This window comes from Cricetulus griseus, chromosome 8 (assembly GCF_003668045.3).
Source record: "Cricetulus griseus strain 17A/GY chromosome 8, alternate assembly CriGri-PICRH-1.0, whole genome shotgun sequence".
Classification (NCBI taxonomy): Eukaryota; Metazoa; Chordata; class Mammalia; order Rodentia; family Cricetidae; genus Cricetulus; species Cricetulus griseus.
This window is the reverse complement of record NC_048601.1, coordinates 28486414-28502648: the sequence shown is the minus strand read 5'-3', so window position 1 is coordinate 28502648 and position 16235 is coordinate 28486414. Positions and strand designations below refer to the sequence as shown.

General features: G+C 40.0%; 1 protein-coding gene across 9 annotated transcripts in view; it reads left to right on the top strand.

The window, feature by feature from the left end:
* Marchf8 (membrane associated ring-CH-type finger 8) overlaps positions 1–16235 on the top strand; it is a 79861-nt gene that overhangs the window by 21714 nt on the left and 41912 nt on the right. For 2 of the 9 annotated variants that reach the window (XM_027429215.1, XM_027429206.1), the window contains exon 2: positions 10959–11135. The exons of 1 other annotated variant lie outside the window; for it this stretch is intronic. In XM_027429215.1, the coding sequence (XP_027285016.1) occupies positions 11037–11135 (99 nt within the window). In that variant the 5' untranslated portion in view covers positions 10959–11036. Of the gene's footprint in view, positions 1–174; positions 279–1502; positions 1572–10199; positions 10306–10958; positions 11136–16235 lie in introns of those variants that run through there. 6 more of the 9 variants (XM_035448531.1, XM_027429208.1, XM_035448532.1 and 3 more) reach the window with 6 other exon arrangements.

Here is a 16235-nt window from a genome sequence, read left to right as displayed (position 1 = left end):
TGGGGTGGCTGTGTAGCTTAGGCGTGGGCATAGCCCAGAAGAAGGACAAGTTTGGAGACTGCTTAGTACATGGGACACATCTTGGTGTTTATCCACAGTGTGCACCAGTTATGACAGCAGTCTCTGCAGGGTGAGCCTACTTCCAGAGTAACATTTCCTGTGTTGGGTCCATAGCTTCCTCAAGTGAACACACTGCTTTGAAGCTGTCTGCACTGAGAGGTCATAGCTTTACATTTTGAAGACACATTGACTTGAAATGTTTATTTTATTGGAACAAGGTAAGAATTGTTCAAACACAAATGAGGTTCTGTGATAAATTCCGTATTACATTTTACTGGTTTTGTCCTGTATTTCTTATTTCTTCCCTTTGGGCCTTAATATGTTCTACTTTACATATGCTTTATTTCTTTCAAATTGGAAGTTTTATTTCATTGTAACATTATAAATGAAGGAAAACACAGTTTATATAGAAAAAGCAGAGGTGTGTGGTGACTTGGCCCCATTGCTGAGTGTTGTTGTGCTGCAGTTCGTTGATATTATGAGAGTGTAGGTTCTCTCACAGCCAGCTGATGGGAGGGGTGGGGGAGGCAGGACTGAGTTCTGATACCCGGTGCTGCTGCCAAAATGTAGCCTCTCTTGTCAGTGTAAACATCCTGTGTTGACAGGGCTACTATCCTGACTAGAGCAAGCAGGATGGTGATTATCACCCATGCTGCTGGTAGGCTTGGCTAGCTGCTGCTGCCTGTGCTGCTGGTTGCCCTTTTGAGGCATTTCTTGAACTAGAGACACAGCCCCCTCGTATTTTTGTGGGGTAATGTGAGCCATGGAGACAATTTGTCCTCTAGACCACTGTGTTCTTACATTTTCTGGATCATAGTTGAACAACTCCTGCTTTCGAACAGAGTGCTCCCTGTCTCTTTCCAGTCACTAAGATGTCAAGGTCCTTTTTGTAAACAGGGTTTCAGTCATGTACAAATTCTCAGTTATCTTTTTTTTTTTTTTGGAGTAGCCTCATTAAAGATACAAAATGATTAAAGCTTCATCCGATACCAAACCTTATTAAAGCTGTAGCAATTGCCAGAAAAGTACTATTGATAATTTTTATGCATTATGCTAAATTATTCTTATTAGAATAATTTTAAAAAGTTTGTATATATATATATATATACACATAAAGTTTAAAAAGTTTGTGTATATAGTATGTATATATGTATATATATGCATGTTGAAATATGCCTGGTCACAGGTGTGTGTGGGTATGTATGCCTGTGTACATGTGCATGTGAGATCATGTGTGTGTGTGTGTACGTGCGCACACACGTGCATCAAAGGAGGGGAGAATGGGAGGTGACCTGAGGTTGACTTAGGGAGTCTTCCTCCATTGTTCTCTGCCTGTTCACTGAAGCGTTGTATTTTGGTTAAACCCACAGCCAGTATGGCTAATCTAGCTAGCCTGCTTGATCTAGGGATCTCCTGTCTTTTTCCAAACTCTGTCATTACAGGTGGTCTGCCCACTCATTCAACAACCACTTGAGTCAAATGGGATCAAGCTCTGGTCCTCACACTTACAGGTAAAGTTCTTGTTTGTTCTGTTGAACTGTCTCCCCAGTCCATTATCAGACTCATATCTAAGTCCATCTTCTTTTCTTCTCCCAAGTATTATTAAAATTAATAAAGCTGCATATAATTTACCTGAAGTATGTGAAAGTATCTGTTAGTTTGTGTCCAAGGGGCACAAATGCTAGGGTTATAGGCATATGTTAGTTACCATGCTTGATTTTTATGCACTGTGTGGGGTCAAACCCTGGGCTTCATATGTGCTCGCTTGGTAAGCACTTTGCTCACTCAGCTGTATCCCCAGTTTGAAGATGCTTGTATTTTGCAGTGCTGTGGAGAGGTCTGATTTCATTTTGACTTAGAGCCCTTTGCAATGTAACATCTGTCTCCTACCGAGAGATTTCTCTTTGTCTTGGATCTTAGAACTTTATGATGAGGACTTTTTGCTTTTAAATTCATTGCACCAGGTTTTTCAAGCTTTTCAAGCTGGGGCTTGTTTCTTGTTGTCTTAGGGTTGCTTGAATTGTTCCTAGTTGTTCTGAGTAGAACTGCAAATACTCTCATAGTCACAAATCCTTTTGTCTACCCTTTCATTTTTAACCACAACTAAAAAGAAGATGACTAAAGCAAAAAGCTCTTGAAATTCTCTACTGACATTGGATTTTTTTTTGTTTGTGCATAGCATCATCTAGCTATACCCACTTGTTCCATACGTTTTTTTCCCCAGGGAGCTTATATAAAAACTATTTCTTAAGAAGGATATGATAAAAATATGTAGGGAGAACCCTGGCTGACAGAGGAGCTCCTTGGTGGCCATGTAAGGAGAAGGCCAGAGAACCCCAGGTACATTCCCAGTGCTCATGGAGCCTGCTCCTTTACATCACATGAGGTTACGTCATGAAAAGATTGGAGCCTGGTACAAGGAAGCTGAGGAACTTGACAGTTAATATTATTGACACACCAAAAGTGCCTGACCCATGACCAGATCCTAGGCATCTAGACCTCTCTTGAATTTTCTCTGTCTTAAGAGAATGGTTTGCTTTTCTCTGGTGAAAAGCAGACCTGTGTACTATATTGGAATATTTCTTTTATGACTGAAAATACATTTATTTACTCTTGTTTATTATTTTCTGTGTAGTAAAAGATTATGGTTCCTGCAACAGATATATTTGTAGTATAGCCCAGGGACACAAATATTGAAAAAAAAAAAGCTGTGTGGATAATAGAGAGCTTTGTAAGCACTGGACAAATGCTCACATTTATGAGCAGTGGGCAAATAAGTACCAGCCTTCCCTTGTCTGCCTTGTTATAATACCTGGGTCTCTTTGCTAGTACAGTCCATGGCCATTATTGCAGTTGCATTTTGTGAGAAGTATGGAGACTGACTTATTTGTAAATGGCATGAAATGTAAAATACAGTTTTTACAAATACAGGCCTTGAGAATAAAAGCCAGATGTAATAGCCTTATGCAGAAAGGCAAACTGTTTCTTTGATGTGCACTGCTGTTTTTAAGGGAAAGCACTACCAAATATTTGAAGAAAGGCTAAAAAAAAGTTAGAAAGAACAGAAAGCAACTTGTGACTGGTCGTGAACATCTACATCCTGATTAAGTGGCCTTTTCTCTATTTCTGTAGAAAAATGAGTCTTGAATTCTAAGAGACCACCACAGGTATTTCTAAAAGAACATGAGCCTTCTTGTAGTTGCTGTCTACAAAAACTCAATACTTTAAGAATATATTTTAACTTTAAAGTGAATTTATTACTAAAAGTGAGGAAGACAAAGGAAAATCATTTATATTGCTGTATCATTTTACTTCTATTTGCATTTCATGTATTTATTTACTTGGGGGAGGCCATGCACATGGCTGTGTGGACATGCGTCAGAGGACAGATTGTGGTAGTGGGTTCTCTTCTTCCATCATATAAGTTCTGGGATTGAACTCAGGCTATTCAGTTTGGCAGCAAGTACCTGAACCCACAGAGTCATCTCACCAGCCCAGAATGTTTTTTGATGAATAAAGTATGTGAGAATTGATTTAAATTTTTTCCCTTCTGGATTATCAAGCTGTCCCAACCCCAATAATTGAGTAGCATGGACCTTGCTATAATTTTAGGCTGCTGCTTGTATTGGCTAATACACTCTTCTGTACTGTCCAGTCTCTAGGCTTTTAAAAATCTTGTTGCTCTTCCTTTGTTTCCTAATAATTGTCTTGTAATATTTAAATATTTTATAGAATACTTCCTGTTGCTTCTTTCCCAACATTTTCATTTAGTTATCTTGTTTTTTATATATGATTTTATGACCATTTTTATGTAAAGTCTATCTTAGACTTTGATTGGCTTATATTAAATATGTGTTTTAACTTCAGAGCATACTTTATTTCAGTAATCAAATATACCCAAAGTCACTGATTTTTATTGAAAATTTTTAATTTACCAAATTTGACATTGTTTATCTGTCTTTGTTTGTTTTGATGGTGTACAGGTCAGTAACATCCATGTATACATATTTTACAATAGAATACATTACTGATTTTTGTTTTTACATGCATCTCTGGCTGACCCTAAAGTCACTGTGTTGCCAAGGATAAACTTGAGTTTCTGATTCTCCTGTCTCTACCTCCTGAATACTGGGATTATAGTCATGCAGCACTATACCTGGTTTATATGCTACTGGAGAGGAACCCTTGGATTTATGTATGCTGTTCAAGCTTATCAACTGAGTTACATTACTTTCAACCCAGCCTATATTACTGATTTTTGTATGGGTGTGTATATCCTTAAACTGGCATCAGTAATTCTTAGAAAATTCCTTTTTTAGTAGTTAAAATACATGTTTTGCTGTATATGTTAAGTTTCAGTTTGAGATAGGTATATATATTTTTTCAAGAATTTTTCCATTGCTGCTTTTTAAAAGTTTCCAAGGCTTTATATTGATGGTATATTCTATATTTGTATGTAGTACTTGATAACATGAATTGTTATTCTACAGATGTGTCTTAGAAGACAAACTTACACCTATGTGTTCTGTATCATGAACCTGCTGGCGATTCTCAGTCTGCATTGTGAACATATCTTGGGTTTCTTATAGCATGTGAAAGTTTAGTATCCCTGTACTTAGACTGTTTATTTTTTTGTGCATCTCTTTATTGATTCTCAGAACCAAGGGAATGGAGTAGGGTGCTGCTAGAATTTGGTACTTTGAGACAAGGGTGATTAGAGACAGGTGGACTCTTCTTGGGGCTGGATGTAGCATTGTTGTCTTCTGACTTCCATGTTGTTTTTATTTGTTCGCAGCATTGTTGTTCTAATGAGCAGAATCTTTCATTTATCTCGTCTTCTGTAAAGTACACAGAACAATTAGATTGTTAAGCCATGCTGGGTGTTTTCCTGATCAGGCCTTCTTACTGGTACTGTATAGGTGTTATCATTCTTGCTTTTCTGTCTAGAGGTCATAAATAGATGTCAGAAGGATTGGAGGGCCCATTTGTATAAATCTTGAACTGAAGAAGAAAGGGACTTTGATGTGGTATGTCCTTTACATATGCTGTGAATATTTGTTTCTATTATTGGTTGATGAATAAAGCTGTTTTGGCCAATGGACAGGCAGGATTCAGCCAGGCAGGAAATCCAAACGGGTTGGAAGAAAGTATTAGGTGGAGTTGAAGAGATGGCATGTCGCTGCTGAGGAAGCAAGAGGCTTGGGCATCACCGGTAAACCAAGACCACACGGAGATACACAGATTAATAGAAATGGATTAATAATTAATAGAGCTAGCCCATAAGAAGCCTGAGCAATAGGCCAAACAGTTTATAGTTAATACAAGCCCCTGTGTGTTTATTTGGGATTAAATGGCTGCAGGACTGGGTGGGACACAAACTTCCATCTACAGGACATAAACCAGTGATAGAAAGACAGAGTGTGCCAACAGATAGATGGGGAAGCCTCTTAGTAAACGTACTGCATAGAATCCTGAGTGTGTGCACATGGAAACAGTTATTTGATCTCCATATTAACCTTTTCAACTGTTGAGAGGTTATTACCTTTATCTTTTATAGACAGGAAATAGCAGTTTAGAAGTTTAGCTCACACAGTTGGTGGTAGGCTTGAACTTTGATTTCTCATTGCTACTTTTGTATCCTTTCCCTTGTCTTCCTTAGAGGTAGGAGGGTAAGAGAGCAGTGTCCATATCTAGGCCCTCTGGAAAAATTAGCTAGATGTAGCACTAGGAAAAATTAAAAATGTTTTTAATTCACTTATTTCCATTTAAAATAGATTTATTGAGGTAGTTTATATGCATTACAACTCACTGACTTAAATGCTCATGCATTGTGTGGCATCGCCATAGACAATTTTAGATCATGTTCATTACTCTAAAGGGAAGTTCTTTTAAGTAGTCACCCTCTTTTATTTACCCATTTTTACCTTGGCACCCTGCTGCCTACTTTTTGTCTATGTAGATTTACCTACTTTGTACATTTCATACAAATGTTACCAAATATTAGATGGTCCTTTGTAACTGGCTTCTTTCACTTAATATATTTTTCAAAGTTCATACTTTTTTGTTGATGAATATGGTTCAGGTAAATGGATATATACTATATTTATTACAAGTTGATATAGTTTTTGGTTGATTCTACTTTATGCTGTTATGGATAATGCACTATAAAAATTCATGAATAAAATTAGGGGCAGTGTTCACGAATAGGGCAGATATTTTAATTTGTTTTGGACATGTGTGTCCTAAAAGTTAAATTGCTGGGCCATATGGTAACTTGTCTCTTATCTTGAGGAAGAAGTTGACTATTTCAAAGCTGCGAATAATATCCCCACCACTAGTGTACAAAAGGGTTAGTTTCACCATGTCCTTATCGACACTTGTTTGTATATCTTCAGTTAGAAACATAAATGGTGCCTTAGGCTTTGGTGTGCACTTTCCTGAGGGCTGATGATTTTGAATAGCTATTTCTTATTGGGTACTTGTCTTTTTGTTATTGCATTGTGAGAAGTCTGTGTATTCTAGATACAGGGTCCTTGCTAGATGTGTGATTGGCAAACATTTTCTTCTATTTTGTTATTTTTCCCTCCCTCACTTCCTCATTTCCCCTGTTTTATTTCTTAGAGAAAATGTCTTACTATGTATAGCACATGCTGACCTTGAACTCATGATACCCTATCTCCCTTCTGAGTTCTGGGATTCAGGATCACCTCTCTCTCTCTCTCTCTCTCTCTCTCTCTCTCTCTCTCTCTCTCTCTCTCTCTCTGTGTGTGTGTGTGTGTGTGTGTGTGTGTGTGTGTGAATGCTGGATGCCAAACCCAGGGCCTTGAATATGCTATGCAGGCACAGTCCTATGGAGCTACATGTTTAGCTTCTCTTTTCACTTTTATCATGGTGGCTTTGGAAACATGCACATACAAAATTATTTTGTTGATTTCCATTTTTTTATTTCTTAGTGTGAGGAAGGAATCTAGATTCATTTTTTTTTCATGAGGTTGTTCAGTAGTTCTGGCATTCACTGAAAAGTGTATTCTTGAGTTTGACCCCAACTAACAATCTAAGCAGTGGCTGAGAGGCTACCTTAAATGCCCTTCTCCCATAATGAGATTGATGACTACCTTATATGCCATCCTAGAGCCCTTATCCAGTAGCTGATGGAAGCAGAGACAGACACCCACAGCTAAACACTGAGCTGAACTCTGGAATCCAGTTGCAGAGAGGGAGGAGTGATGAGCCAAGGGGTCAGAACTAGACTGGAGAAACCAACAGGGACAGCTGACCTGAACAAGGGGGAACTCATGGACCCCAGACTGGTAGCTGGGAAACCAGCATAGGACTGTTCCAGACCCCCTGAGAGAGGATGTCAATTTGGAGGTCTGGGCAATCTATGGGGCCTCTGGTAGTGGATCAATATTTGTCCATAGTATGCTAATGGACTTTGGGAGCTCTCTCCACATAGAGGGATACTCTCTCAGCCTAGACACACGGGGGAAGGGTCTAGGCCCTGCTCCAAATGATGACAGACTTTAAGATTCCCCCATGGAAGGCCTCACCCTCCCTGGGGAGCAGAAAGGGGTTGGGATGGGGGGTGGGGGGGAGGAGGAGGGGAGGGAGAGGGAACTGGGATTGAAATATAAAAGAAGCTTGTTTCTAATAAAAAATGAAGTACTGTAGGTGAAAATTTTTGAGCAAAAAAAAATAAAGTGTATTCTTTCCCTATGGAATTGTGTTGTTAGTTTAGTTGTTAGTCTATGGAAAGTTATTTGATTATAGGCAGAAGAGTTTATTTCTTAGCTCTTCAATATATATATATATATTCAATATATATAATATAATATATATATTATATCTGTCTTGATTACTGAGCCTTTGGGGTAAGTTTTGAAACTGGGAATTATGAGTCCTCCAGTTTTGCTCTTCAAAGCCTCTTTTAGTGGCTCTGAGTCCCTTGAATTTCTGTTTTCATTTTTGGATCAGTTTGTCAAATCTGTGCCAAACGGCAGCTCAGATTTTGATAGGGATTACTTTGATTATTTAGATCAGTTTGAAGAAAACACGCCCCCCCCCACACCTTTGAGGTGGTGGGGATCAAACCCATTACCTTGCAAATGTTACACAAGCATTCTACCGCTGAGCTCCATCCTAACCTGTGAGAGTTATAATCTTAACAATGTGAACTCTCCTGATCATGAACTTGGCATTTTTTCTCGACTCAATCAAACGCTAGGAATCTAGTTCCTCTATAGATGTTCATTTCAGCTGGCTTTGATTTATGTTAGTGAAATTAAAGTCCTCATTAGATGACCAGGCACAGTGCCGAGTCTAACTGTTCTTCATTAAAAATGGATTAATATAAAATAGATACAAAATTGGTATAAAATGGATACCTGTCTTATGCTTTCTTTCATATGAACCTTCATGTACATATGGCATTGTCTGTTGCTTCTGGTAAACTTCCAGGTCTGTTACCTAGAGGTGGGTACATGTCAGAAGAACAGCTGGAATGACTGTAAGGAAGGGGACCCTTCCAAGCTGCTAACATTCTGACTCTCTTGGTTTCTCTTTGGTATAAATAGTCTTTCCTAGGCTTGTCATGGGCATGTACCAATGATGTAATAATGGTGATTATATCAGAAGCACCATAGGTAGCTGTTGGCATGATAGGTAGTAAGGTGTTGGACATGGACAGTTTGACTACCTATTCCAAGAAGCCACACAGAATCCATCATCTTTGACAGAAGACTTTAATACATTAGTGATGAAGACACTGCTCACTACCATTATAGTATTCCAGAATGTAAGCAACTCAGCAGTAAGTATGTGCCTCTTGCATGGGATAACATGTTTGGATATAAACATTCAGAACATTTGTAGGGCACAGTGTTCCCTCTCTACCAGCTTCATCAGAGCCTGAAGAAGAGGAGGGGATGTGTGATTGGTAGACACTGTCACCTCTATTTTCTTATTTTTTTTGATTCTCAGTCATCATTTGCCTGTTATAAAACAGGACTCTAAAATAATATTCTTGTAGTTCATTTTCATTTGAGTATTGGTCTGTAGCTATTCTTCCTTCCTTCCTGTTGCTTTGTGATTTGATCTGTGTTCAGGAATCCATGTGTGATCCTGGTGATCTTCTACCTGGTTAGCGAGACTGTCAAGAGTTGAGACCAGCCCCACAGACTCCGTTGTTCCAGAGCAGAGTTTTGAGAGAGTAGGAACAGATATTTCTCAGATGTGGCCTTAGGGTGCTCTGGGTCTGTTATTTACTCTCCCTGCTCACCACCACATGCACTACACATGGTTTACAAGTGAAGGCCCCCAAATTAGATACATATTCTTTTGGTTTAATGATCTGTTCTGTTAACATTTGAACAGCATCATGAAACATCACTATTGTAAACATGGATCGTTTGTATAGGAAAGAGAATGGGGAGGAAAGAACACTTGATTTGATTACTAGCAATGAGCAAGTATATAAAAAAAGCAAGTGTACCTGGTCACATAAGACAGCTTATATAGACATTGTTACTTTGCATAAAGGCATCCTTCTCAGGGGTCTCAGGAATGTCCCTGATGACCTACATCCTCCCTGAGAATCTGTTATTGAACTGTAAGTCATGGTCTAAATCTGTTTTTGCAAATACATTTCTATTGATACATAATACATCAGTTTATTTTATCATAGCAAAATATACCCAATATTGGAATATATATGGTTTAATTATGTCATAGTTCTGAGAAACATGAGTAGGACTGTTTCTGGTGAGGGCCTCTTGCTGTATTGTAACAGACTAGATGCTATCACATGGTTGGAAAGGGAAATAGTGGGGGAGAGGAAGCAAGAGAGCTGGAGGCTTTGCAACAGCTGTCCCTGAGCTCACTCATGAGACGAATTTATCCTTCAGCAAAACACTTATCCATCCTCAAGAATTACCCCATAGCTTTTCAGAGTGTTAAGAACTAACTCATGTTACACTGGGCACCAAACTGGGGACAGTAAACTTCAGTGGACAAACCGTATCTAGACTATGACATGTAACCATTCCCATTATCAGTGCTTGCTTTCACACTACACAGTGCAGTTTAGTAACTAGAACAAATTTGGCCTATAGTGCCTGAAGTATTTATCTTGCTCTTTATAGGAAAAGTTGGCCAACAGCTGATTTGGAGAGTCTAGACTTTTGGAAGGTTATGCATGAACCAGAGATACTTTGAATTTCAGCAATCTTGCCATTATATGAATTTGAGGTCAGTTGGATGAACTATTTCTCTTTCTCCTTCCCTTCCAACCCTCCTTATTTTTCTTATTGAGAACTTCAGGCTTGGGATTGAACTTAAGGACTTAGGTATATAGGCAACTCTACCATGGAACTATAACCTGACTACAAGAACAGAAGTGGTGATTTTGCTTTGTGTGTGTGTCTAATGTTTGTGTAAAAATTTGTTTTGGTTTTCTTTGTTATAAAGGATCTTACTTACTATGTAGCTTAGGATAGTTTCAGACTTGAAATCCTCTTGCCAAGGGCAGTAGTCTTAGGAAAAATTACTGTATCGGGATGCATGAGACTTAGGTTTGATTCTCAGGGGAACATATACATACACAGGAATACTTGCTTGTGAGCAAATGTTTAACTTTGAAAATAATATAAGACATTGTTGTTTTAAAGCTAAGTGCATAACAAGACTAATCTGTGATTATTTACAGACCTGATTCCCTAGCTTTCTTCAGATACTATGATTTTATTAGAAGAAATACGTTATGATTTTTCCCCAGTCATTTTCTATCCCTCTTGAAAACCAAGTATTTGCCAGCATAACTTATTCAAATTTAACACAGTGCCAGTCTTACTGTTGGGAGTTAGGTATTTTAGCTCAGTTCTGTTTCTTTTCATTTCTCTCAGCTTGAAGTCAATGGCCCAAAATGACTCTGCTAGTGGAGACTCACTTCCGTAAGGAGAAAGACCGGGCCAGAGGCTGGGATGAGCATGCCACTGCACCAGATCTCTGCCATCCCTTCTCAGGACGCCACTTCCACTAGAGTCTACAGAAGCAAGACCAAAGATAAGGAGCAGGAGCAGGTAACCGGAGTCCTGTGGGGATCTTTCCTGTGACTGTAGCTAGATACTGACCGAGCAGCCATGGAAGGAAGGAAGGAAGGAAGGAAGGAAGGAAGGAAGGAAGGAAGGAAGGAAGGAAGGAGAAAGGGCTGTTCTGTTTCCATTTGAGGGCAGATGTTTGGCAGTGAGGACAGCATGGTGGCAGGAGCATGAAGTGGTGGGTCATACTGTATCCGGTCAGGAAGCAGAGAGAGCACTGGTGCTTGGCTCACTAACTCCTTCTTCTTCAGTTGGGTGTCCCACCTGGGTTAACTCAGTCTGTAAACACTTCACGACACACCATAGCAGTGACTCCTAGATGATTCTAAATCCGATTAAGTTTACAATCAACACTAACTGCCATCACAAATATGTTATTTTAATGTGTGCGGATTTGTATGGGGGGTTGAGCATACTGCAACCTACCAGTGGAGGCCAGAGGACAACTTTTGATATTCCCCTGTGGATCCTGGGAAATGATCTCAGATTGCCATGCTTGGTGACAATTACCTTCACCCACTGAGCCATCTCAACATCCCCAACCATGACGATTATTTTATTCAAATTCCACTAACTATGATCTAGAATAATTCCTGAGCTCTGGTGGGCTGGTTTCTCTGCATATGTGCTAATGAGCACGGCTGGCCATGTTGAGAGGAGATTGTCTTCTGCTAGTTTCTGGGTCCTGAGGGTTTGGCATAGGCTTATCAGCTTCTTAGTGGTAAGTGGCACACTCATCTTAGTTGGCTAAGTTCCTGATTATGTCTTCCATATTCCTGAGATGAAGTTCTTAGATTCTCAAAACGAGATGCAGTGTATAAATGTGTTTGAACAAAAATTTAGGGGTATGTTACTGCATCCAGGAGGCCATTATAATCAGCCCGTCTCTGTTTTCATGGTGCTGGCCATCTGGCTTGATACTTAAATAAACATCAGTTGGATAAGGTCAGTGATGGAGGAATTTCAGGACTAATATAAGCCCAAAGGGTCAGGAAAGTCTTTCTGTAGAAAACTGGGATTATGTGGAGAGCTGCAGTTACAGGAAACGGAAAAGCAGAGCAACTCAGGTTGAGGAAATGTATAAGGTCAATCCCAAATTTTCTGATGCAGTTTACATCTGCCTGTGTTGAGAAGTGAGAGAAAAAAAACCCAAAGAGATTCTGGGAGCTGCATAGATAAGGTCTTTATGTCAGGCAATACCCAAGGTGACTTTATGCACAATTCTCTCCATAGCATGAATGGGCCTATATCTGTTCTGCTTCAGAGGGCTAATGACTTGTATGTACATAGCTGTATTATCTGTGGATGAAGACAGACCTCACATTGGGTGGTATGACAACTGCTGGGAATATTTTACAATCATAAAGGATTTTCTTACTATAACTTTGTAGCACGAATTCTAATTGTTATTACTAATAAAAACTCAGTCAGCTATCAGGAGGTGAAAGATGAGAGATGAGAGGAGCAAAGCGGCCAACCACTAGAGTTCTTACCTCCACCAGTGCTCAGACAAACGGACAATCCTGTCCTCAGACTGCCACCTCAGAACCGACTGCCTCAGACTGCACTGCTCCTCAGACTGCCTGCTTCAGACTGCCATGAGCTCCTGTCTTCTCCTTCCTTATACTCCTCACTTCACCCAGCCATATCCCTTCCTGTCTCCACCTCCCTAGTGCTAGAATTAAAGGCATGCCACTCCAAGTGTTGGGATCACCTTTGTGTGAGCTCTGTTTCTCTTTCAGACTGGATCAGTTTCATGTAGTCCAGGGTGACCTTGAACTAACAGAGACCCATCTGTCTCTGTCTCCCAAGTTCTGGGATTAAAGGTGTGCACCACCCCTGTCTGGCCTCTGTGACTAACTAGTTTAGCTAGTTTTGCACTCTGATCTTCAGGCAAGTTTTATTCATTACATCACAAGCAAAATATCACCACAGCACTTACTGGTCTGTAAACAACTCTTTAAGATGACTACTACTTTTTACTTTTTGAGACAGAGTCTCACTATGTAGCTCTGGCTGTTCTTGGACTCATTGTATAAACCAAACTGGCCTTGAACTCAGAGATCCACCTGCCTCTGTTTCCTGATTATTGGGTTTAAAGATATGAGACACCATGGTGGTGTTTAGGTTTTTATAGACACTAATTTGTTACTTTTAAGCTTTCAGTTTGGGAACCTGAGTTGCTTCTTTTCAAAAGAAATTATATTTTAACCTTAACTGTCTTAGAGAGTAGATTCTTTTTCTTTTTCTTTTTAAAGCTAGTAATATCTTACTTTAGGCCTATTTTGAAGCAACCTTGTATACACTTAAGTGTGTGATTATTAATGCATGTGTAATTTATAAGTCTAATAGACAATTTTATAATTGGTTCCCAAGTCAGTGTTTGAAAATACATATTGTTTGACAAGATGTAAGTTACCTTCCATCTTAGGACAATGTTCATTTTCCTGCCTCAAAGGATCAGAATTCAGATCCCACTATAAGTAACAGCATCTTTTCCAAATTAAGGAGAAAATTTTAGTTCAGGGAAGTAGATGCTTCCCTAGATTTCCAGAAAGAGCTAATCCCCAGCACTGTGGGATGATGACTCTACCTTTATCAGGAGTGATCAGGAAGCAATGAGTCATAAAGGTTCAATTGCTGCATCTAGTGGTAAACATTGCCACTGTCTTTATTATGACTAACAAAATCATCAAACAAACAACAACAACCAAAAAAAAAAAAACCCAAAAAAAACCAAAAACCCTCCTCTACTGTTATTACCACTGCCACTTAAAACCTGTTGGCTCTAGAAAAAAAATACCACCCACCTTATATTATTGAGACAGCTTTTAATATGTACTCTCTCTGTAGCCCAGGCTAGTCCCAAACTCAATCCTCTTCTCTTGGCCATCTGAGTGTTAGGATTCCAGGTGTGTGCCACTGCTTCTGGCTTGCACTTCACTTTCATCAAGATTGGACAAGCTGGGTAGATGCTGCATGTTCTGCCATCTGTCCCCATGCCTCGTGTGTGATCAGAGCTGAATGAATGGTGGCATTGCCATAGAGGACCCAAGCGCCTGGGACCAAATTTGTAAGATTACCCTGAAAATACATTTTTTCTTCTATCCTGAAAGAACTAGTTCACATCATTGTATTCTTGAAAGTATCAGAAAGGTAATCCATGGTCAGCTTGTATTTAGACAGCTACATAGGAAGCAAAAGATACTTCTCATGTTTTGAAGAATTCTATTTCAATCACCATTGATTTCTTCGTCTTCCTTTTTAGGCCAACAGAGGGGTTTTATCATGGAGCATCAAAGTGATAGTTACCTAAACAAATTTCAGTTTGCTGTGAAAGTATGTAATTAGGGAAATTTTAATACCAGGAAGTAGGCGCTTTATATATACTTACATAAAGTTTATAAATACCTAATACTTTATTCATCTGCACCTGTATCTGGAGCAAGAGCCTCACAGTGGAGCAGGCAATAGCAGTATTCTGAAGCATATCCATTGTACTTTACCTCTTAATTATTGTTACTTTAGTGAACTGGATAAATCATGAACACCTAACAAAGAACTTATAGAAAATCCGAGCTTTAATACTGCAGACCCTGGTTTCCAGTTCAGTACCTGGACCTGCTTTGTATCTTCAGAACAGCCTGTTTTCAGTGCCTCCTCCGGGTGCCCTGGTGCTGGTCCACTCCTTCCTTCAGCTTCCTCCCTCCTGCTCACCCTCCATCCCCTCCTTTTTTTGTTTCCCTTTTCTTCCTTCTGTTTTGCCCTTTGCTTCACATTCCTGCCATTCCAGTCTCCACAGGTCAGGAGTGTGTGTGTGTGTGTGTATGTATGTATGTATGTATGTATGTATGTATGTATGTATGTATGTATGTGTGTGTGTGTGTTTAACTATTCAGGATCCAAGGTTTCCCATCAAAGCAGTCTCTGGCTTTCTCTTATTTGCAGCCCCACTGTTTATCCACAGGAGCTGTAGTATTATAGTTTTATTTTGCAGGATAAAAATTCCTTCTAGTTAGGTGCCAGCAGTGTACGCCTTTAATCCCAGCACTCCGGAGGCAGAGGCAGGTGGATCTCTGTGAGAAACCCTGTCTTGAACACCCCCCACCCCCCCAGTCCCCTCACCCCCCAGTCCCCCCTTAACCCCCTACCCCCCCCCCCCACCCACCCCCCACCACACACACACACACAAAAAAAAATCAACTAACCCATAAGGGCCTCACAGAGACTGAACCAACAATAAGGGAGCCTGTATGGGTCTGACCTAGACCCTCTGAATATATGGTGTGTTTGTGTGACTTGGTGTTCTTGTAGGACTCTAGCATTGGGAGTGGAGTGTGTCTCTGGCCCATTTGCCTGCTTTTGGCTCCTACTGAGCTGCCTATTCCCAGCCTTGATGTAAGGGGATTTGCCTAGTCTTGTTGTAACTTGATATGCTGTGTTTGGTTGGTACCCCTGGGAGACCTGCCATTTTCTTTGGGGGTTGGTTAGAGGAGAGGTAGATCTGGGGTAGAGTTGAGGTGTGTGGGGAAATGTGAGGAGAGGAGGGAGGGGATATTGCTGTGGGGATGTGATGTGTGAGAAAATAACAATAATAAAGATACATCCCTAAAAAATCCTTCTATATATTACAACCTTTGTGTCAATAGATAGTCTACTTAGCACAATAAATAAAACACCCAGAGACTGATATTGCAGTTCAAGCTTCAAGCTGCCGACACTAGCTCTCACTTCATCTCAGACTCAAAGGGCTGATCCACGAGCTCTTTGACAAGCCGCAGACTGGTTCCTCTCCTCAGCGTGGCTGGGGAATCCTGAGACTTGAATGTCTTTCATTCTTCAATGTGTCTGAAGAATGAATGCCTCATGCAGAGACCTTGCTCCTATCTTGTATACCTTCCTAATGCTGGGATTAAAGGCATGTGATCCCAGGTGCTGAGATCATCTTTGTGTGAGCTGTTTTCTTTAGGACTGGATCTAGGTGTAGATCTAGGTGGCCTTGGACTAACAGAGATCTGTCTACCTCTTAATCCTGAGTCCTAGAATTAAAGGTGTGTACCACTACCTCCTAGCTTCTGGCTG